Source organism: Hippocampus zosterae, chromosome 3, assembly GCF_025434085.1.
Source record: "Hippocampus zosterae strain Florida chromosome 3, ASM2543408v3, whole genome shotgun sequence".
Lineage (NCBI taxonomy): Eukaryota > Metazoa > Chordata > Actinopteri > Syngnathiformes > Syngnathidae > Hippocampus > Hippocampus zosterae.
In genome coordinates, this window is record NC_067453.1 from 11,669,411 (window position 1) to 11,693,593 (window position 24,183).

The following is a 24,183-nucleotide window of genomic DNA, read 5'->3' on the forward strand; positions in this document are numbered from 1 at the left end:
GTGTTTAGAGGTAGGTGGACTAATGGAATCTTGACACCTCGAGAAGCACTTTTTCAGAACATCACAAACACTCCACTCACACACATTACCACCTGTTTTGACTATCGCAGTGTCTTTAGTTGTGTTGTTGTCAGTACATCTCTATTTTGTGGTGTGGCATTGGGTGTGGTGTTTCTGTGTGCAGTGGTGGTTAAATGATGTTATTGACGGCCACATATGTGGCCACACATCCTTTTTGCAGCTTTAATAAACTCTACTGAACACAACCGAAGCCCCACTTTCCCTGCTGTGCTTTTCAGCAAAGCCACAAAGGCCACCCAGACATTGCTGCAACCCTCCCCCTTTGTGTTGTCCCCAAAAGGGGGAAAAAAACGTTGCTTTCTATAGCTGACACAGAGGTTGTGCCACATCATCATAAAAGCAAGCCCGCCATCATGTAGTGTGCTTATTGCATTACTATTAATTTTATGGAAACATCATGAAATGACGGCAGCCCAATGGCCGACTGGTTAGCGCGTCAGCCTCACAGTGCAGAGGTGCAGGGTTTGATTCTGGCTCTGGCCTTCCTGTGTGGTGTTTGCATATTCTCCCTGTGCCTGTGTGGGTTTTCTCCGGGTACTCCGGTTTCCCCCCACATTCTACAAAGATGCGTGGCATGTATTTGGATCACTTTATTTCCCCTAGATGTGAGTGTGGATACTTGTTTGTCTCTGTGTGCCCTGCAATTGGCTGACAACCAGTTTAGGGTATACCCTGCCCACTGCCCAAAGACAGGTGGGATAGGCTCCAGCACACCAGCGACCCTCGTGAAGACAAGCGGAAATCGAAAATGGATGGATGGATGGATGGATGTTGGTACCATTTTTACTTAGCGACTCAATTTCAACAGGAGAAATCCACCATTTGGGTGCTTATCTTTTAAAGATGACAAATACTTTTTCAGTTAAAACCGCTCTAGTGTGACGCTAAAGAGGTTGTACTTGTGAATGAATGTTGAGTGTATGCATATGCACTGGCCTTTTGAAATGAGTTTATACTGTATATTTGTCATATTTTTCTATAGTTGGCTCTCAGTCTCTCTCCTATTAGGTGTGAGGCCATTGAGAGAGATGCTTGATGTGTGTGGTCATGAGCATGATGTGATTCAGTGCTACCCGCCATTAGCTAATAGAAAGTACTACTGTGATAATAGAATTGGATGAAGCTTGGAAAGTGAACAGAGGAATTAAAATAAGGAGAGAAATGAACACAGAAGTGAAGGTCTCAGGAGGATTTCTAAAGATTTTTTTTGGAGACTTTGTGGACAACTTTAATTCCTTTGAATGACTGCTGGACTCCAAAGCAGATGGGTGGACAGGAAGGCAGTCAGACACAATTTGACCATTAGGCCATGCTGCTGCCTGCCACCTCGTAGGAGTGGATTAGTGGGCATGAGATCGGGGGAAGGGGATGAGGCGGTTATGAGGTCAGTGTGAGAATAAGTGAAGACAGAGGTCACAAGCGCTGATTTATTTTAATCTACATCTGTGTTCAGCGGATTCATCTGCTACTTCTAAGATGTCTTATGTGTACTACTAGCCTACAAAATGAACAGAAACTTGCCACAAGCATAATTTCTGGCTGCCTCCTGTTTCCTAAATTCACATTCACACCATGAACATTTGTTGCAGTAGTTATTACAGTTTTTGTGTCATAGGTTTGTGAGAGTCCAACAAGCAGTCTACACTTTCCAAAATTTTGTATCTTGGATGAACACGATGGGAAACATTTTGGAATGTGAATGACTTTTTTTCTGCAAAAACATTTGCTGGAAGTGGTTTGCCCTTTTCTAAACACATCTACACCATGAGACTAGGTATATTAGAATCATCATTATTTGTTATGTTCACACGTATAAGACAATTGACCTCTGTATTTGACCATTCACAGCAGTGGACAGAGCAAACACACTGCTCGTGGCACACACTGTAGGGCGGGGGGTGCAACTGAAGCCCCCAAGAGTGTTGGGGGTGAATGGTCTTGAACCGGGGTCCCCACAATGGCAGGTGATAACCACTTGGCCACGGTTGCCCCGTGTACTCAGAGGTTGTCAGGCCACCCTGATATTCTCAGATTTAAAGTTTATTTTGTTACATTTAACACAACTGAAATATTTATCCTGTTCGAGTTGCACATATCTTATATTTGTCCTTGGCTTCAGGAAATAATTAAATAAGATTACAATTTGAGAAGCCTTTTTTTTCGTCACTTGATTACACTAGAACACACTGTTTGGGTACTGAGTGACTGACTTCACTCAAAATTGAGTCAGAAATGTTAACGATATTGATTAAGTGCATTGCTGTGGCCGCTTATCTCATCCAGGCACATCACTTCCCAGCTTTTCAGTTATATCTGGTTGACTTTCATGCAATTGACAGAAAAATGGTATTCATTCCCAGTCAATTGCTCCTTGTGCACTCTGTCATCATCTAGCTTTTATTCATTCTTTAACTTGTGCACATTTAATTTATTGATCATGTGACTTCTGTTTCCTCCCCGCCCCCATTCCTATTTTTCTTTTCTTTCACCATGACCTCCTGACCTGGGTGAGGTCGGTTTTGTTGTCAGCTCCTTTCATAATCAATAACCAAATACCACCCTGTGTGGAAGACTGCTACTACTGGGCTAGCAGGCTTGAAGCAGGCTTTTGTATTCTACAAAGCACCAATAAAGAATAACGGAACCACACCTGATTGTGTAATCCACCTGGCATCTTTAACATTGATTTATTGCTGTTTTGGTCAAGGAGGTTACCCGTTTACTTGAATTTTCAAGACAAAATCAAGCTCCCAGGATGGAGGCAGGATGAAAGTGGCATACACAACGTTTGGTGTGCTGTTGTGCCTCCTGTCCAATTTACTCATTTTTGTATGCTTCCAGTAGAGCTGGGCGATATTGCCGAAAAATAATATCTCGAGACATTTTCCGGCCAAAAATTGAAATAAGATTTTTTGTTTCCAATTTTCTCCCCGTCTACTTTTTAAAGAAATCAATCAGTTAAAATGACACAGCATTCAAAACTAGTTTGGTTTATATTTTATCAATCAGTCAACATAATGTTTTCCCTCTAAAAATTAAAGTGCAAACCCTTTCGCTTGAACCAACACTTTGGGGTAGGTGCAGGACTTCCCTTAGGCAGCGAGTAGCAGCAAATTTCTCGTACTCTCGGACCGGTGCAATGTATAAAGACTGTGTAGCTTTACAGGCTGGACACTTCGCTGCTCCACAGAGTTTATAGTCTAGCGCAGGGTTGCTCAAACCTTTTGGATCGAAGATCTACTTTTCGATCAACTAACCTCCCGGGATCTACCCTTACCGGCATGTGCGCGCGCACGCACACACACACACACAACCTGATGAGAAACAGCCTGAAACTGAGGCATGCGATGCACTTTTGCAGCCTGTTAACTATCGTAGCTCACACATACCGTTTTAAAGTGCTTCCCTGGGCCCTCCTAGATTCCTATTCTTTGCTCGTGCCCTCGGTGAATTGTACACGAAGCAAACTCTGAATGAGAATAATGACGATAAAAGATAAAGCGCAACAGTTCTGATCACAGACTGCAATTGCAGACTGCTGAGAGCTAACAACTTCCGGTGACGTAATCACGCGCCACCGTAAATTCAAGATTGACCTGCTTTATTTTATTTTTAAATATTTTTTGGGGTAAAAATGAGACTGATAGGGGTGTAGTGTACATTAACACAAAAAATATATATTATCAACATGTACGAAGACACACAAATGGTTGTTTGTTTTTTTTCTCCTCGACACTCCTCGGATCTACTTGGGACCTGTCTTAGATCTACCGGTAGATCACGATCTACCTAATGAGCACCCCTGGTCGAGCGGATCAATTTTCACCAGCACCTGGGCGAACCGGTACATCACTCTGTTGCCGACCTGTGGTGCTTGGTGAGCCTCTGCAAATTTGACCGCATGGAATTATTTACTTTTTTTATTGTCCACACAAAAAAAAATCCAATGATTATACAAAAACAAACTAATGTGGCGCCCATCTGTAGCTTCCAGTCATAGGCACGTGACTATGGAATACTCTTGAGTCAAATAAAGAGAAAAAAAATATAGCTTTTGAACTTGGATCTGTCAGCCTTGTTCCACTGCTCCAGTTGCTAATAGTCATGCATGATGAAACTTTGACTTCTTCTGGAGTTTATCTCCCTTGTCTAAGTCTGTAAATTCCAACTTTTTTTCCCACAATGAGCCACTAAAATATTGATACATGTTTGTGGCAGAGATATTATTTTCATTGTGATTTATTACTGTCTCTTGGTGGGATTAATCACAAGCTTCAGTGAGGACTTGTATAAAATGTGTGTTTTTGCATTTCTGAAGATTTTCGATTTTAATCCCTCTTGTGCAATGTTCCTCAGCTGTTTTCATGAGTAACAATCACTTTACCGCCATTGGTCCTCAAGTCATATACGGTAGCCATTATGCAATAGATGAAAAGAATCAATAAAATTAATAGGGCTGCAACTAACAATTACTTCAATAAGTGATTCATCTAGTTATTATTTAGTCGATTAATTAGATTTAAAAAAGTATGAATTTCCCAATATTCATAAACAGGGCGGCCCGGTAGGCCAGTGGTTAGCACGTCGGCTTCACAGTGCAGAGGTACCGGTTTCGATTCCAGCTCCGGCCTCCCTGTGTGGAGTTTGCGTGTTCTCCCCGGGCCTGCGTGGGTTTTCTCCGGGTGCTCCGGTTTCCTCCCACATTCCAAAAACATGCGTGGCAGGCTGATTGAACACTCTAGATTGTCCCTAGGTGTGAGTGCGAATGGTTGTTCGTTTCTGTGTGCCCTGCGATTGGCTGGCAACCGATTCAGGGTGTCCCCCGCCTACTGCCCGAGGACAGCTGGGATAGGCTCCGGCACTCCCCGCGACCCTAGTGAGGATCAAGCGGCTCGTAAGATGAATGAATGTATATTCATTAACAGGACATTCAAATTTGGGCAAATCAAAAATGGGCAAAAGGGTTGATCATTGTTGAACAACGTAAAAGAAGATTGTTTGCAAATGTTTTATTTTAATTCAATACAAAGTTCATAAATGTGCTTTGATGGAGGGCTCCAGAAATATTAACTATTGAGAGGCTGAAATTTTCAGGATTTGGACAATTTTAAAGAAAATAAGGTCTTCAAACGGTCACCATCTAAATGATCAGTTGATTTTCAAAATTAGTATCAGTTAATTTGATAATCGATTAGTCGCCACTTAATTGATTAATAACTGCACCTCTTGTGATAATGCAACTCAGCTATCAACGAACGAACATAATGATTGATAAAGTAATCAAGTCTTTAAGTAATTAAGTAACTTCCTGCATTTTCTAAACTCTCAACTTGCATTTGCTTCAGTCTTTCCTGCTCCCTCCCTCTCTCACTTTTGGTCACCAAATCCCCGACCTTTGTTTCAGTCCTCGGTTGGACGAGCTTCCCTCCTCACTCACTTTTAATAAAATGCAGGAATGCATACAAAGTCTTTAGACTTTTATTGCTAACTTGATGTATTATTTGGTTCCAATTACAGGTACTTGCAAAATAAAAGTTTGTGCAGTAGTATAAGACAGTGTATCAAAAGGCTAGTGTCCCTCTTCCCATGTTTTTCTAAAGCTCAAATTAGTCAGAGCCAAGGTAATTACAGTCAATGAAAAGAAATGAAATAAGTAAAACAAAAAAAATAATTATGAGCAGGCTAAAATAAAAATTAGAGTGCTTTTTAAGAAAATGACAACTAACTACATTTCATGTTCATAAAACAAACTAAAGTACCGTATTTTCACGACTATTCGACGCACCATACTAATGGCCGCAGTCTCATTAATGGGTGACATTTCTGTATTTTACACATACACAGTACGCATCGTACTAATGGCCGCAGTTTTACAGTGGTAAAACATACGCCAGCTTAAACATACGGCATGCATGCGCGCACTCTAACACGTTAGCTTGAAGCATACGGTAGCATGCCAAGGCATACGGTAGCATGCCAAGACATACAGATAAGCTAAAAACACGTTTTTAAAAAGGCAACGAAAGCAGAACTGAGTTCAGGTGTATTTTATTTAGCCATCGTACAATGTTCTCACGTTTTTCGATCAATCATCACCCAGAAATCCATCAAAGTCCTCATCCTCTGTATCAGAAGCAGAGGACTGCACATCCCAGTTGTCATTGAACGCATCACATGCTAGTGTGAGTTGCTACGCATTGCCGAGCGGAAAGAAGGAGTAGCAACAGCAAAGTCAACATTTCTCTCGTGTGAAGCTTTCCCACATTTGAAAGTAAAGAACAGAGCGAAACATGGTGGCAGCGCGTGTGTGTGTAGAAAGAATTGAACAATTGTGCAAGTACCGTAATCCATCAAAAACGCCGCGTTCCCTCTCGTTGTTGCGTATTGTGGCGTAACTCGCCAAGCTCTGCCTCTCACTCTTTATAAAGTTGTGTTTGCCACCGATCATCCATTGTTCCCATGCCGTTCGCAACTTTACTTTGAACGCCCGGTTGATGCCAATGTCCAGCGGTTGGAGTTCTTTAGTCAAGCCTCCGGGAATAACGGCAAGCTCAGAGTTCATTTGCTTGACTTGTTTTTTCACCGCTGCTGTGAGATGGGCACGCACGTCAAAAGCATAACCGGTGGCTTCAAGTTTGAACTGAGCTTCGTAGGCGTGTCTTTTTGTCGAATTTAATTTCAGGGGTTCTTAGAAACCAAAACCCGAGTTGTTTTGCAACAATGCACATTGCCACACTCTATACAAGTGTTGGTACTGGCTTGAGGCGTCCCTTTAGCGTCCACTTACACGCCCACCCTTCACCATTGGAGGCTAGCTTGCCTGTCCTCTCTCTCCCTCTCTCTCTCTCTCTCTCCCTCTCCATATATGTATATATACACGCCCACCCTTCCCTGATTGGCCGACTTCTTTCCCGCATGCCTGGCCACAGTCACTTCCGCCTTTTTCTCTATATAAACAGCGTGTCGGCTGTCAGTCAGATTTTGGAACTCAGCGCATATAAAGGACGCTCCGCACCATAAGGCGTCCTGTCCATTTTGGAGAAAATTTAAGACTTTTAATGGCGCCTTATAGTCGTGAAAATACGGTACCTATATTTGGAGCAAAAATGTTCTTTGGTTCATCTTTGGCAATTAATTTCATAAATGAGCTGTCAGAGTTTATTTTAAAGGTATTTATTGTAGTGTTAGTGTTTCACCGTACAGAAGAAAGACGTTTGAACAGTCGTTTAAGAAGCCATCAGCATCCGCTGTCCCACAGAAGGTGGATCCCCACCGTGACGTGTGTCAGGATAAATATTCGGGCAGTCGGAGCAGTAAACCCTGAACCGGTTGCCAGCAAATTGCAGGCGACACATAGAGAAACAACCATTTGCACTCCCAGTAACACCCACGGACAATTTGGAGTGATCAATTAATCTACTATGCATGTTTTTGGAATGTGGGAAAAAACCAGATTCAAGTACCCAGAGAAAACCCACGTAGAAACGGGAAGAACATGCAAACTCCACACATAAAGGCCGTGGCCTGGAATCGAACCCACGACTTCTACACTGTGGGCCGGATGTACTAACCCGTCGTGCACTGCGTCGCCCAGGGTAAATCCTTCTCCTGCAAATAAATAAATAAATAAATAAATGATTACATATCAGAGTTTGGATGTGTGGTCTGTTAGTTTAATGGCTATCTATCTTAACTAGTATGAATTGATTTTTATTGAGGACCTTACTTTTTACTCTGGCTTCCTTGACAACTCTCGTTCATTGATGTGGTAGCGCGCACTTCGTACACGCTCGGTGCATTTTGGTCGTGTTTCCATGTCCGCATTAAGTACCTGTGGAATTATAAATACTGTTTAGTAATGTTGTAAAACACAAAATGTATAATCCAACTATTAAGTGAGTGTATTTCATAACAAGAGTAAAAGACGATTTGACATTTCACACTCGGACAGACCCCCCCCCCCCCTCCATGAATGCATTAAATGTACTACCAATATTTGAAGAAGCATAATTATAGGGGTGGAATCACTTTGCTATTTTACTTCATTACAATCAATGTTCCATCCTTCATCTTGAGCTTTATTGTACATTCTGATCAGGGTACAGTACCAAAGTAGCCTACATCAGTTAATCTGGCTTGGTTTGCTCCCCATACAAACAGTAACTGCTTTCGTCTCACGCAGTCACAGAAGGTTGGCCTCTTTCTCCTGGCTCTGCAGGAGGCAGAAAAGAGAAAGGCCCAGTCTGGCTCGCTGTAGTGAAGTGAGACAGAGCACTGAAAGCTGACCTGCCTTTTCTTTTCTGTCTTTCCTTCCTCTCCTCTCTCTCTTTGTCCATTGCTCAGAACAGCTGCCCTCAAGTCGATCAAATTCTCGAGCTGTGGCTCAGACCTCATGCGGTAATCCTGGCGCATTCAGTGGATTTGTGTGGTGCTTTGGTCAATGAGAATAACTGCCATTTAGTTTTCACCTGTCCAGTCTTGTTGCTGTTGATCACGCTCCAACGATTACAAAGGCCCTCAATAAGATACTGTGACAAACATTTCTTAGTAGTAGGTATTACATCTGTTTGTTTGAGAGTCATCTCTCAAGTTGGCGCTGGTATTCAGAAAATGGGAGATGATTGCCCGGTAAAGGCTCCCTGAGGCAAGGTGCGAGAGGATGACAGTGTGTAACTCTGTCACTTCCTCCATAGTGACATGCTATAATTATGTGTAAGTTCAGCCTTGTTCTCTCATCTTCTGTTTCTCTGTCGTAGTTTATGTCGGAGCTGATCATTCAGCCCTTTGTGGTCTCCGGTTCCCCCTGAGAAAATAAGTCATCATTGTGGACGTTCCCCAAGGCTTAGTTTTCACCGCAGATACCTTGTGAAAGAAAATCAATCATTGTTGGCTGTGCCTTAAAGGGGACTGGCTGAGCTGTGGGGTATGTACATGACGTGGGGGTCACTCGGTCTGAAACATGAGCGAGGACCAAGTAGAGGGTTGTTTTATGTTAACTGTTGCTTGGCCTTTAAAATCAATGTCTGGTGAGGAAAAGGTTATTCAAGTTTGCTGAATTCATACTAGATTAAAAATATAGCTCTGTGATTTTGTTTTGCACTGTTGGATGGTCATCAATATAACATAAACTTGCATTTCTGTTCCCAGATTTTTTAGGTGATTTTAAAGTTTGGTGAGAGGAATGGATTATAAATTTGTATCATGACTCGGTTTATAGCATCAAATTCAGCTGCACTGCAGCAGCCCCTCACGACTAAGGCAGCCTCATTATTATGCCTTCTTGGTGCAGGTTTGGCTCTACAGATGTTGCGTCAGACTTCAAAAATTCACTCTCCCTTTCGAAGATTGGGATTACAATTTGCTTGAAATTGCTGCGTCGTGCAAGGCATATTTAACAACTTGATCTTCAATTGATTAGAGTAATTATTGGATCAGTGTTTTCCCAACCTTTGTTCAGGTATCTATTTTACAATACAAAAATATCACAGTCAACCATCAAACAAAAAGTATGAATACAAAAACAAGGATATTGCCTCAGTTTCGTCAAGGTTTGGATAGAGAGACTTTTTTTCTGCTCCTGTGTGGTTGAAAGGGTCCATGATGACCCGTACTCAATCTTCTTGCCATCATTAAATCGGCTAAATCGGAAAATAAAGTCTTGTGGTAGTTAATGTAAACAGAAGTAAGTACCGTTAGTGAGCATTAAAGACAAAAGAACCCCCAGAGTTTCACTCAGAACTTAAGAAAAAAAAAAGACTGTCTACAACAGGGGTGGGCAAACTTTTTTGGCTCGGGGGCCGCATTGACTTTTAAAATTTGACAAAACGAGCTATGGTACATTAAAAAAAAACTGCATCTGTTGACAGTCTATATGAAACATCAACAGAACAAAAGCATGAAGTCCTGTATTAATATACTTTAATGAGAACAGTGTTGTTGATCACCTATTTTAGTCAGTGCATTGCTGCAGATAGGTTGTGATCAGACCAGTCGAAGTAGAGCGATACAGAGGTCCGAAGGTGGTATATAAGATCTCCTTCCTTCCGTCTCCCTCTGCCCCCTGTTCTCTGCAACTTCAAGTCAATGCGCCACCTAGCGTTGAAATGCTTGTCTTTACAAGTCCAAATGAAATGAATGCAATCATTCACATCGAACCTTGATTGTGTACCAACCTTCGACGGGCCAGATTAAAAATACCTACAGGCCGGGTCCGGCCCGCGGGCCGTAATTTGTCTACAACAACTAGATGTCTACAATAATATTTTTCTTGCTTTTTTAAAAATTTCTATTGAACAAGTTTCATTCTTTCTGCGCATCTCCCACAATCCTTCTTAAAGCATGCTTGCAGTACATGCCCTTGCTTCTGGAATTACAGACATGGTCTTGAATTGTAGGGTTGTTCGTCCCAGAGCCCTATTGCTCCTCTGCTGGGTTAGCCCTATCAAAGGCCCTGAAACCACACATCCTGTAAGGCACTGTCTTTTGTGGCGAGCCAATGGGAGGAGTGTAGCAAACGGTGCTCACTGTTGGGACAGAAAACACATGGCCAACGGATGGTGGGTTGTTTTTGCTGTTAAATTTGTGTAGCTCAAATAGTAAAGGAAGGCAGATGTTTCCCATCTGGGTTTGTGCTTTGAATGTCCATTATCTGTTCTCCTATGTAAACGTGTGCTCTATTGTTGCACTTTTTTGGCTCCAGCAGGATAGACGCCAGAAAATAGAATCGTACTGTTGACCCAACTGCAGACAGGAATGCGTATGAAGCTGTCAAAAGAATGATAATAAACTGATTCGTTCCTATGAAGTATTCATACATGTTATATTCACTCCAAGATCATCTATTTCAGAAAATGATATCCCCAAAGGTACTTGTCGGAATGATAGGCAAGTATAGCAAGATTGGCCAATTTGAAAAGAATTAAAGAGGCTGTCGTTGATAACGACTTGTGCAGCAGATTTGTAAAATTTCCAAATTGCAATGATCAATTGACATAATTTTACAACCACAAGGCAATAGCCTTGTTGTCTTTTTCTTTAGCTCACAAGATGAAAGGCCAGGGGAAAAAACAATAATTTAAAAATAATGGGTTGTAATTGCGGCATCCCAATCCATAAATCGCTTTTTCAGTAAAAAGTATTCTAAAGTGAAGCTGGCAAGGAAATGCAGTTGCTGGTTCGAAGGGAGAGCCAGTAATAGGTTTCGATGTAGATGTTGCTGGTAATTACAGTTCACTCAACACTTTAAAAACTAAAATTTTCATTGGTACATAAATCATATATTTGGTTCCTGTATTTTGCAGGCCATATTTGATCGTAATGCAGCATTAATTAGAACCTCCTTAGGATTAGTTAACAGCCCAAATCAAATCAGAAATAATTTATGAGATTTCCTTGCGTTAGGATATCTGTGCGTTTGCTAGTTCAATAGAACAAAGCTGCTTCACTGCTGATTGAGTCAAGTTGAGAACTACATAAATGTGCCCAAATGGCTTGAACAGCTGTAAAACATCTGGTTTATCCCAGGTGCAATTGCTGTTGTGGAATGTAGCACACAAGAAATCAGAAAGCTTATTGTGTCAAATTAAAATGATTGGCTCTGACTGGTTTTAATTAGAATATGCCTTTTCTGGTTTTGTACTGACTTACTTCTCCATCTTGATAAGTGACACTTCAACAGTGTCTGTGTATATCACAATTTTTTTCATGAAAACGTGTCTATCAAGACTGCTGATTCCAGTTGGCTACTCAGCCAGGTCCCTGTAAACCACCATTCATAATGCTGTTAAAAGGAAGACCAAAAAAAAATTGAACGTTCTGTATTCTTCTGCATGCTAAAAAGCTAGCAGCTGCTCAATTAAAGTTGCCCAAAGGCTTTTACACTTGATTTTTTTTCTTTATTTGCCCGTCTGAAAGTAACTATACTATGTAATTCCAAAAGTATGAGTACCGTAATCTTAATCTGCTATCTTTCCGGCATCTTCATGATCTTCAACATGTCACTGAAACTTTACAGTATGATGCCAATCCAAGACCTAAATACTGACATGAAATCCCTGGCAACTTGAATCAAATTTATTTTGCATTTTACACACATTGTAATAGAATCATTTAGTTAAATCATATTTCACTGTTAATAATTGATTAACAGTCGACAATTATCTCAGCAGATTTCGCAAAGAATGCACTTTTCATTCTCAAACTTAAGATGCAAGTGTGTAAAAACCACACTCGCTTTCCAGCTGCTATTTCAGGTACCGCTGTAGAGAAACACTGCAAATGCAACCCATGTTTGATGTGGTGCGACATGTCCCAGATACAGTCATTGCTGGGAGAGACTAATGAACAAAAGCTTCAAAAAGAAATCTCGAGTCTTTTTACGATGCATTCCCACATTTACCACAAGTAACGAAGGACATTAGGCATGTTCCAAAAAGGTAGAAAGAGAAAATGCTGTGTCTGGCACACCAAGAATTGGCCAACTTTTCTAAAGCCCTTTTTCTCTGGAGTTTAAGCTTGTGGAATAGCACCCACAGAGCTTACAAGGCAGTTTCTTTGACAGTAGAATTGGCATCAATGCTATTTTGAACATACAGTATTTGCACCTATGACCGTGGCTGTGGGAATTATGTGATGTGGCCAAATGTGGAATATTTGGATATCATCCAATGCAGGAACAAAGAGCCTATAATCCAACCTGATCTTCACAGAGACCAAACCGTGCTCTTTCATTGTGTTAACACTGTGTTTTTGGGGCACATTCTAAGTCCATCAGTCAGCTGGATTTGTTGCTGACAGTTTTATGTCCCGTTTTATTTCCGCAAGTCACTATTCTCTCTTGTCAGCAGGACAACAATGTCACATTATGAAACCTCATCAAGCTTGTGTAGATTATTTCTTGATGGATAATATTTGAAACACTGCATGTTTATTGGTATCGTGTACAGTAGAGGCTTTTGTCCACACATTGTTCAGGTGCACTTATTATTTTTTTTCAGCAGTCTTGTTTAATTAAAAGGACTTGTACCAGACTTTCATGTCCTACTCCAACCCCGCTGTCCATCCACAAATCCCTCATCACACTGTGTCGACCTCCAGACACATTTTAGACTACAAAGGATAAAATGGATGAATGGATTCACTTCAGAAGAGCAGCTGCTGTGCGCTTACAGTTGTGGCATGCAGCGAGTTAAGATCAGATTGTCTGACTACAACATACCATGACTGGTGATGCAAAACCGTGTGCTATTTGCGATTTGTAGTAATAGTATGGGAGTGCGCCATGTGCTTGTGGTTCCTATGGAGCCAAACTTCTGAGTGGGTCCCTCGAAGCTGATCGGGGAATAAAACACCACTCGCATGTGAGCCTGTCTTTGCCATGAACTGAAGCGGCCTCTTGGTGGCCAAGGCAGTCAGTCACACCAGAAGGAACAGCACAATTGAATAAATTACAGCATTAAGTCATGGTGCATAAACTGTTGAACTAATTTTATCCATCCATCATCTACCGCTTATCCGGGGCCGGGTCGCGGGGGCAACAGCTTTAGCAGGGAAGCCCAGACTTCCCTCTCCCTAGCTACTTCTTCCAGCTCTCCCCGGGGGATGGTGCACTGCTTCCCCCTCCTGAGACGTCGGATGGTGGACCAGAATTTCCTCGAAGCCGTCCGGAAGTCGGCTTCCATGGCCTCACCGAACTCTTCCCACGCTCGGGTTTTTGCCTCGGCGACCACCGAAGCTGCGTTCCGCTTGGCCAGTCGATACCCGTCAGCTGCCTCCGGGGTCCCACAGGCCATAAAGGCTCGATAGGACTCCTTCTTCAGCTTGACGGCATCCCTTACTGCTGGTGTCCACCAGCGAGTACGGGGGTTGCCGCCACGACAGGCACCAACCACCTTACGGCCACAACTCAGATTGGCCGCCTCAACAATAGAGGCACGGAACATGGTCCACTCGGGCTCAATGTCCCCCGCCTCCCCCGGAACATGGGAAAAGCTCTGTCGGAGGTGGGAGTTGAAACTCCTTTTGACAGGGGATTCCGCCAGACGCTCCCAACAAACCCTCACTATACGTTTGGGTCTGCCAGGACGGACCGGCATTTTCCCCCACCATCGGAGCCTACTCACCACCAGGTGGTGATCAGTTGACAGCTCCGCCCCTCTCTTCACCCGAGTGTCCAGAACATGCGGCCGCAAATCCGATGATACAACTACAAAGTCGATCATCGAACTGCGGCCTAGGGTGTCCTGGTGCCAAGTGCACATATGGACACCCTTATGTTTGAACAAGGTGTTCGTTATGGACAATCCGTGACGAGCACAGAAGTCCAATAACAAAACACCTCTCGGGTTCTGATCGGGGGGGCCGTTCCTCCCAATCACGCCCCTCCAGGTCTCACTGTCATTGCCCACGTGAGCATTGAAGTCCCCCAGCAGAAAAAGGGAGTCCCCAGCAGGAGTACTCTCCAGCACACCCTCCAAGGACTCCAAAAAGGGTGGGTATGCTGAGCTGCTGTTTGGTGCATATGCACAAACAACAGTCAGGACCCGTCCACCCACCCGAAGGCGGAGGGAGGCAGGCAACCCTCTCGTCTACCGGTGTGAACCCCAATGTACAGGCACTGAGCCGGGGGGCAATGAGTATGCCCACACCTGCTCTGCGCCTCTCACCGTGAGCAACTACAGAGTGAAAGAGAGTCCAACCCCTCTCGAGAGAACTGGTACCAGAACCCAGGCTGTGTGTGGAGGCAAGTCCGACTATATCCAGTCGGAAATTCTCTGCCTCACACACCAGCTCGGGCTCCTTCCCTGCCAGAGAGGTGACATTCCATGTCCCAAGAGCTAGCTTCTGCAGCCGAGGATCGGACCGCCAGGGTCCCCGCCTTTGGCTGCCGCCCAGCTCACATAGCACCCGACCCCTTTGGCCCCTCTCATGGGTGGTGAGCCCATGGGAAGGGGGACCCACATTGCCTCTTCGGGCTGTGCCCGGCCGGGCCCCATGGGTGGAGGCCCGGCCACCAGGCGCTTGCCAACGAGCCCCACCTCCAGGCCTGGTTCCAGAGGGGGGCCCCGGTGAACCGCGTCCGGGCAAGGGAAACCTAGATCCATTTATTGCAATCATCATTGGGGTCTTTGAGCCGTGCTTTGTCTGGCCCCTCACCTAGAACCTGTTTGCCATGTATGACCCTGCCAGGGGCATAAAGCCCCAGACAACTTAGCTTCTAGGATCATTGGGACACATAAACCCCTCCACCACGGTAAGGTGACGACTCACGGAGGGGCTAATTATTATTATTTTTTTTATATGATAGTTATTTTTTTGTGATTATTCTGTATTTGTTGTTTTGTGTTGAACAATATTCATTCTTAAAAGACACCGACATGGGCGGTGCTGTAATTGACTAATGGTATTCCCATCCATCTCAGTGGTTAAAGATGATTTGAAATATGACTGTTTTGAGTTACGAGCATTGTCACGGAATGAAATAAAATCACAGTGTTGAACACTTGCCATGTTGCGCTTGTGTTCCAATTTTTGTATTTCTTTCTTCTTTATCAGAGATCCGGACCCAGTTAGTGGAGCAGCAGAAATGCATGGACCAACAGACGGACATGAGGGTCCAGCTGTTGCAGGACCTTCAGGATTTCTTCAGGAAGAAGGCTGAGATTGAGATGGAATACTCCAGAAACCTTGAGAAACTGGCTGAACGCTTCATGGCCAAGACTCGAAGCACAAAGGACCACCAACAATACAAGTGAGCTCACCAAGTCTATGTGTGTGTCTTCAATTTATGTTATCACATTGGCCACTGGGTTCGCATGTGTCTGCGGGCGTGTTCGGTCATGCCACAAATTGAAAAAAACCTGAATCCGCCGCAGAATTAGGCAGTGCACCTACCCTTGTGCTGTTCGCCTCCCTTCCAGTGAGGCCAAATTTGTTATTGTTTAAAAAAAACGTAATTGGTATGCGTATCATAGCACACACAGAAGAACGTATTCCCCCCTACAACATTCTCAAACTAATTTCCCCGCTTTTATGTTGAACTAGCTGGTGCGCCGCCCTCCGGGCGGCTCATCAGCTAGTTCCTGTGGAATGCTGGTAAGGTGGTGGTTCGCCGCCCTCCGGGCGGCTCATCAGCTAGTTCCTGCGGAAGGCTGGTAAGGTGGGCCTTCGGCCCACAAAAGTGTTGTTGCTTAGTTCAACTTTTTGTTCATCTTCATTACTTTTCGCGAAAATAAAGAGATGTTTAGCTCTACTAAATAACTAACAATTTCATTGCAATGCTTGTGGGTAGACAACATTTTTTCGCTAAGATGCCCGCGCGATCGTAGTGAGCCACTGCCTGAGCGGCGCAGTGGCGGCGCAGTGGCGGCGCGCAGTGGCGCGCAGCGGCGCGGTGAAGTAGGTACGTTTTGAAAAGGGACAGACGGACGGAAGGACAGACCGCGTGCGGGACGACGCGCAATATATATATAGAAGATATCATCAAAAATGCGCTGCAGTTGTAGAATGATAACTTTTTTTTAACATGGTTTGTACAGAGATCAGAGTAAAAGCAATTTTTTCGTACTTGATTGCAAAATAAAACTTAAGAAGGTGCTAAACTGGCGCAATTGGTCTCCTTTTATTTTTGCACCGTCTCCCTCTCTCGACCCAGTTTGCGCTGATGTAGTGTTCTGAAAAAGGCAGGCATTAGCATATTGTTTGAACTTGTGGAGGGAATAAAAATAAAACATATACTTTTTCTGACAGCCTGTAAATACATTATGCTTGCTGTATGAAGTTTCAATGACTCAAGCAGCTGTGTGCTACCAGTTAATGGACTGGTTGTATCGAGCACTGTGGTTTACACACATGGTGTCTGGTCACAGGAGCATATTTCTTAAACAAATACAATAAGTTTAAATAGCATTAAAAACCCTCCTGTGTGCTTTAAAGCCAAAGGTCTATATTTCTGTGTCCAGATAAACAGCACGAACACAGTGAAGTCTTTGTCTTCGCATTCTGTGGCATGTTTTTGTTGGACACGTTTTGTCTGTGGTGTGAAAAATGAGTTTTCACTCGGGCTGTAGCCTTGACACCGTTTTCCTATGGCAGTTCAGCTTGGCACAGCAGCAAAATGTTAAAATAGCATCACAATGAGCAGCTAGATTTTTGGGTAATTAGTCGAGACAAGCAACATTCTCATTCTGTGGGGTAGACCCTGCGAGGCTTGTCAGTAGAGCTGCAATTCTGAAAATTGAAATGACATACTTTGACTCAAAACTGCATCTCATATATATATATATATATATATATATATATACGTTAGAGCTGTCAAACGATTAAAATATTTAATGTAATTAAAAATGCAACTGTCATAATTAACTCAAATGCCCAAAAAAATTAATCGTGATTACTCACACATTTTTTATCGTTTCTGAATTTCCTTTCACATTTTTTGTCCTATTTCCCCCCCATTTTAATGCTCTCATCAACATGGAATCATGAATCAGTTTTCTATGTGCCAAATGCAAATATTTACTGAAATAACAATTTCGATTTTCAATTTTACATGAACATTTTTCACTTGGAGCAGTTATTCACACATAATCTCTCACACATTATTACTGTCCATCAACAACAGTGAAAACAATATTTTGTCACACAACAGCTGCTTTAACAGCTTTTTTATAAAATCAAAACAGAGCAATATAACATTATAAAGTGCACATCTAAGGTAAACTAGTACTCAGCCTATAGTAGATTTAAACCATGGTTGCATACTTCGTTTTTCTCAAGTTTACTTTGAACACAGCAGTCTGTTTCTGTATGTTTGTTGAAGAATAACGAGACACCGGACACCAGTGTTCATTCTGTGCCGCTGTATTCAAAACTGCCCGCCGTACAAATAAGCACACGCACTTCTCCCGTGCTGCTGGGGTAAACCATTCTGAAAGGGGGGGAGGGGGGGGTCGCTACCCCTAACACAGTAGGCTATGTTGATTGTGTTGGTCCTTCTTGTGCGGAAGTCTCTTTACAGTTTTTGTGTAGACCTCATTTCGAATGACAACAGTGGAGACGTTTTATTTTCGCTAGGTCGCTACCACTGTCAGACAAACACAGAGAAGCTCCACCCGCTCTATTTATATGGTCGCAGAACACTGTAACCTTCCACACAAAATAGTTCCAAACAAGTAACATCCGCTTGTGACGTGTGCCGCGTTAATCTCGCGAGAAAAAAATTAATCCCGTTAAAATTCATTTAAATTAATGCCAATAAAAACACGCTAAACTGACAGCTCTAATATATATATATATATATATATATATATATATATATATATATATATATATATATATATATATATATATATATATATATATATATATATATGTGTGTGTGTGTATATATATATATATGTATATATGTGTGTGTGTGTATACTGTTGGCCCTTTTACCAGGAAATAGTTATCTTTCACACTTAAATAACCCATTGAGAAATACTTCCACAATAATTTGTGTTTATAGTGTTTATATCGCGATGCATACTATTGCTGTGAAGCGATTGAATTGATGCCATGATAAGCATTTAAGTCTATGACAAAAATCTATTTTTAAAAACCCCAGAAAAAGCCTACATACAATCCTATGTTCATGCAGTAGTTTTCCTTTAAGAAAGACTTCTTTATTTTCTTTTTATCCATGGATGGATGGATAATCACACATTTATGTATGACAGCAAGGAGTAGTTCTTGTGTCATTTGACCAATTTTAAAACCTTGAGATAGGACTGCTTCACATCCTGTTTTAGTGGCCTTGCATTATTACAGAAATGCTTTTTAATGTTTTGATGATCTGATGTCAATGTCTGAAGTGTGATTTCCACAAAATTAAATATCAAATGAAAACCATAATGTCTGACTCAAAAATTTCAGTTCCATCTTTTCATAGAACTGCGCAACCCGAATTAATGCATGCTGCGAAATCTTGTATTTTGCTACATTTTTTAAGGGAATGTTGAATGGTTCAGCAAAGGGATTACCGAATTATTTATCATATTCACAAACAGGATGTTTATGATACTGTTTCTATACTGTGGAATTTTTATGGAATTTGATTTCACCTCCCCAAAAAGTATTTGCTGCACTTTGTTTTGATAATCATGTCACATGGGAGCTCAGTAGAGAAAAGTCCACTCATGGAACAAGCTTCCGCTGCGGTTCTGGTAGACCTTATCAGTACGCTACTAGAGGACTTTGCCATTTTGCCTCTACCCTTGATAAGATCACATGCTTCAATAACCTGCACAGTGACGTAGCAATCCTTAACTGCAAGCAGCCTCCCTTCGTATGGGCCCACTTTTTCTTGGCATTTATCCTTCCTGGATTTAGACTACATGAAGGACTCGAACACACATTCAAACAGCAGGCAACAATTTGCCATTGTGGCGATTTTCACTGCTTCCATGCCCCATGTGGACAGGAATTTTTGCATCAAATGTCCCTGTCTGTCTGTCTGTCTGTCTGTCTGTCTGTCTGTCTGTCTGTCTGTTTGACCCAATTCCTGCCCAAGCCAAAGAGGAAATGATGACATAGTGAGATTTTCCTGGTACAGTATTATGTCGGGTGAGCAACTCCAAATTGTGTCATTACAGGAAATGTTAGTCGTCTTGCTCATTTGCATTGTCCATTTTCCTCAACAGACAAAGTCTGCCTCCAAACCCACATCTTAAATAATGTATACCGGTAAACATAATGAGTACTTCAAAATGGGGTGGGGGGGAGGGGGGGGGGGTTGTTAGGGTGTTGTGCTGTTCAAGTGCCCGGTAACCTTTTTGACTATCTCGTGATTTACTTGGTCCCCTTTCTTGTCTCCGGCCACCTGGACATTATGCAGCGGCACGTGCAAAAGCAAATATGAATTAATAAAGGCGTAGCCACACACACGTGATGTCTTTCCTGCAGAGTGGATGTTTTGCTCTCGACTGATTCATAATGTAGTCAGGATTTATTGTAATTGCTGTTTGGCCGTGTGTGTGATACTGAGTCTTTTATCATTGCAACATTTTGACTGCTTCCCTTCTTTAACTCTCCTCTGCTCTTTTCCTTTCATTCCCCGCCTTTCCATATGACGTGTGGGGGGATGCCCCACCAATTAATCATCCTGCCTTCGTTTTTATCAGCTGGAATTTACATCCTGTTTTTGCTTTTTTGTTTTTTAAATGAACATTTCAGCAGTTTTTTTAATGGTATTTATATGCAGGAGTGCTTACTTTTTGCCCGGGCAGGAGATAAAGTGGCATCGTTAAGTTCAAGGCAAGGTTACTGGCCAATTTCAGTTTTATATCTGTTGTGTTGACAAGCGTTGCCTGTCTGTGCAAACTGCCCACGTGTGGTAAGAGCAGGGGCGATTCTCCATATGGTTCCTGCAAGACTTGACCTCTCATCCATCTTTAAAAATCTCACTCAAACATACACACATCATGTATTCATAATAATATTCTTCTGTCATAGATTAAGCCAGAGGAAGTGAGTCTGCAGGACTCAGAACACATGCTGGTCCGCAATTCAATCTGGCCTGGACAATATCCTAACACTTGATATGGAGAGGCAGCACAGGAAGTAGCAAAGCACTTTTCTTGTCCGGTTACTATCATTTCTATGTGCTGTGATATATTATCTATGACTCCTGTGACATACTGTTATATAGGGTTTAACTTTCTTTTTGGAATAAAGTACTCTCGCGGCTTTTCCACATTCACGCCGCAAAGAGTATTTAAAGCTTGCTTTGCTCAGAGTGCAGCATGAGCTTTGCCCCAGAAATGTCATGTACACGACTGTTCCATGCTTATCAGTGTTGTCCTTGTAATATATGCGGGACTTTTAGAGCCAGAAATGATGGTATCTAGGACATTAAACATCAAGGGAGGCCGATGACGCACGTCTGACTGGGCCTAAAATTTTTGGAGGTACTCATGGAGAAACCAAGACTACTACCTGAACTCTGTGTTCTGATTCAAAACTCCCTTTCCCTCCCAGAAAAGACCAAAATCTGCTGTCCCCTGTCAACTGTTGGTACCTGCTGCTCAACCAGGTGAGGAGGGAGAGTAAGGACCACGCCACTCTCAGTGACATCTACCTGAACAATGTCATCATGAGGTTTATGCAGATTAGCGAGGACTCCACGCGTCTACTTAAGAAGGTGAGGTCTTTTAAGTGCACTTTTTGCCTGTTAAGTTAACGGTATGGAAAATAAACCAATATATATATATATATATATATATATATATTAAGATCAATTAATAAATATGTAAATTACATACATTAAATTTAAAGGCTGCCATACCCTCATTTGGGGAGTTGAGACCTGGGTTGTATGTAGCATTTATACTCCCTTGTCACTTTTTGGAAAACACATGTTTAAACAATGTTTCCTAACCTGTATTGAGCCAAGGTACTGTGCATAATTTGAATTTGAGAAATCTTCTGGCACATCACCAAAAACAAAATGTCACAAAGCATGCCTTGAAATAATGATGATCCTGTCTCAATTTACTCACAAATTTACTTACACAGTGTCAAATGAGAGCCTCTTTAATTGAACCTAAAGCTAATGTACTGCAATTGCATGATGCCATGGATTCTGCTGCATGAATGACAACTGGTGGATTCTCTTACCTTGCCAACAGTTTCGGAAAATGCATCTTATAACTGGAGAAATGACGGTATTTGTACCCTTTGCCGTCTTGGAGAGGACCATTTAAGTGTTCTGCTTGTCACTATCCATTGCTAGCATAGATTGATAAAGATACAATATTTTTAGTAAATAAATATATACATATCACCTGAGTCATGCCTCTACAACGAAATTGTACTCTGTTTAGACTGGGATCAAATATCGTGTTTTTAGAGTAAAATGTACTCTACGAAAGTTCCCACATATACAGACAAAGCCTCTTTATTCAATCAATCAATTCATGTGAAGACTTGTAGCGTTTCCTCACAAATTGACAACAAATGTTCGAGGCATTTGTTTTTCGACAAACTCGCTACCGGAACCATCCAGTTTTACTGTCCAACTCCAGTCATCTACTTAGAGTATATAATGAAAATATGTTTCTATTTTTCTATTGCACATCGGCTTCGCGGTGCAGAGGTATCTGGTTCGATTCCAGCTCCGGCCTCCCTGTGTGGAGTTTGCATGTTCTCCCCGGGCCTGCGTGGGTTTTCTCCGGGTGCTGCGGTTTCCTCCCACATTTCAAAAACATGCATGGCAGGCTGATTGGGCTCTCTAAATTGTCTCTCGGTGTGAGTGTGGGCGTGGATGGTTGTTCGTCTCTGTGTGCCCTGCGATTGGCTGGCAACTGATTCAGGGTGTCCCCCGCCTAATGCCCGAAGACGGCTGGGATAAGCTCCAGCACCCCCCGCGTCCCTAGTGAGGATCAAGCGGTTCGGAAAATGGATGGATGGATAAATCAGGGGTATATGAAGGCACTTCAAGGGGATACGCAACATTTTACAATAGATTTAAAAAGTTGCATCTCTGTATAAAAGAGCCTGATCACAGGAAGGACAAAGGTCCTCAGTGAAACCTAAGTCCAAGAGTGTGTCACTCAAATGTATCACGAAATGCAAAAACACTGTCAAGTGTGACATTGCAATAGTCAGTGTAATGTTGTCTTCTTTTTAATTATGAAATTGCTATTTTAAGATTTTTTCCTGAAGTTTCTGCTTTTATTTCAGACATTATACTGTGTTTATATGTACTATATATGAATGAATGTTTTATGAAATGGGACTCCAATGTGAGAATGCAGTCTAGATCTGCCTAATTTCAAACCACCAGGTCTTTACCCCACTGCATCAAGACCACAAATTCATGACCAAAACCGGTCCTGGCCCACCACAAAGATGACAACACCGTCGTGGATTATGAGTTCCTTTGCCATTGGAGTCATATGAGCTACCACATACCCAAATTACAAAGTGGTTTTGCCTTGGAGGCATGCCTTTATGTCAGTTTAGCTTGTGTGACTAATTCTATCTCGTCCGCCTGTCTCTCATTCTGTCTTTATTTCCGATTAAAACCATAAACATTTAGCCTCCTTGTTGAGGTAAGGATCTTTCATTCATTTACACAGGAGAGAAACAGGAAATTGTTGTTTTCATTTGCTTCGGTGTTTTCAGTATCACTGATCTTTTCATGACACCTGGTGTGACGCAGTCACTTTACAGATTTTACTGCTGTTGCCCGTCCAATCTCTCCACCTACTGTATTATACAACACCTTTTAAAATCAACAAACATTTTGTTTACAGGCCTGAGCAGATGTTTTTCTAGCTTTTTAAAGGATCTTCTTCACAGCGGTCATAGTAAAAGAGTAAACGACAGAGCATTCCATGATGTTTTCCTCCAGGTTTTTGGAGAGGCGATGGTTCATGGTTTCAGGAAGAACCCTTTAGGGTTGAGGTTTAAATACTGAATTTATTTTTGCCATGACATCTGAAATGCCACCAACCGCTGTCACTGTCTGTCTGGTTCTGCATCCTTACAGACAAACACAACTGCGGCACTTCACAATTTTGTTTTTCACTTTAGTGGCTGAGGTCTAAACTCTACTAAGTGACATTCGAGTGATGCATGGTCATTATGGCATTGTCGTAATACCATTACCTCAGACCTTTGCATAGTGCTTTTGTATTTGAATTTCACAGTGAATTCCGGTGACATTGTGCAGAAAAATGGCAGTGTGGTGGGAGGTCTGGGTAATGGGAGACCCGAGACACTGCTCAGCCTCCAATTAAAGCCTTGCCAAGCCTTTGATCCAAGAAGCGCTTCAATAATGAGGGCCAAACAACAGACAATTTACCAACCTTATGTGGGCTCCTTAAACAGTTTTGAGGAGATGGGTGTAGTTTTGTCAGCCTTCTATCAAAGACACTTTTTATTACCCTGTGTGCTCAGATGCCATGATGTTGGAGGGAAGTGGTGGAAGTTGCTAGAATCTTCATATTGTCTTCATCCCAATCCTGCTGAATTTGTTTTGTGTGGCTACTGTGGTACCTCCTTTTTTATCTATCCACATTACATTCATCAATGAACTGAAGAACATTGAAGACCAGCTCT

At 42.4% G+C, this 24,183-nt stretch overlaps 1 protein-coding gene across 4 annotated transcripts in view; it reads left to right on the top strand.

The window, feature by feature from the left end:
- Window positions 1–24,183, top strand: part of srgap1a (SLIT-ROBO Rho GTPase activating protein 1a) — a 59,727-nt gene that overhangs the window by 3,459 nt on the left and 32,085 nt on the right. For all 4 annotated transcript variants that reach the window (XM_052061629.1, XM_052061631.1, XM_052061628.1 and 1 more), the window contains exons 2-3: window positions 15,634–15,829; window positions 21,097–21,259. In XM_052061629.1, coding sequence (XP_051917589.1) covers window positions 15,634–15,829; window positions 21,097–21,259 — 359 coding nt within the window. The remainder of the gene's footprint in view (window positions 1–15,633; window positions 15,830–21,096; window positions 21,260–24,183) is intronic.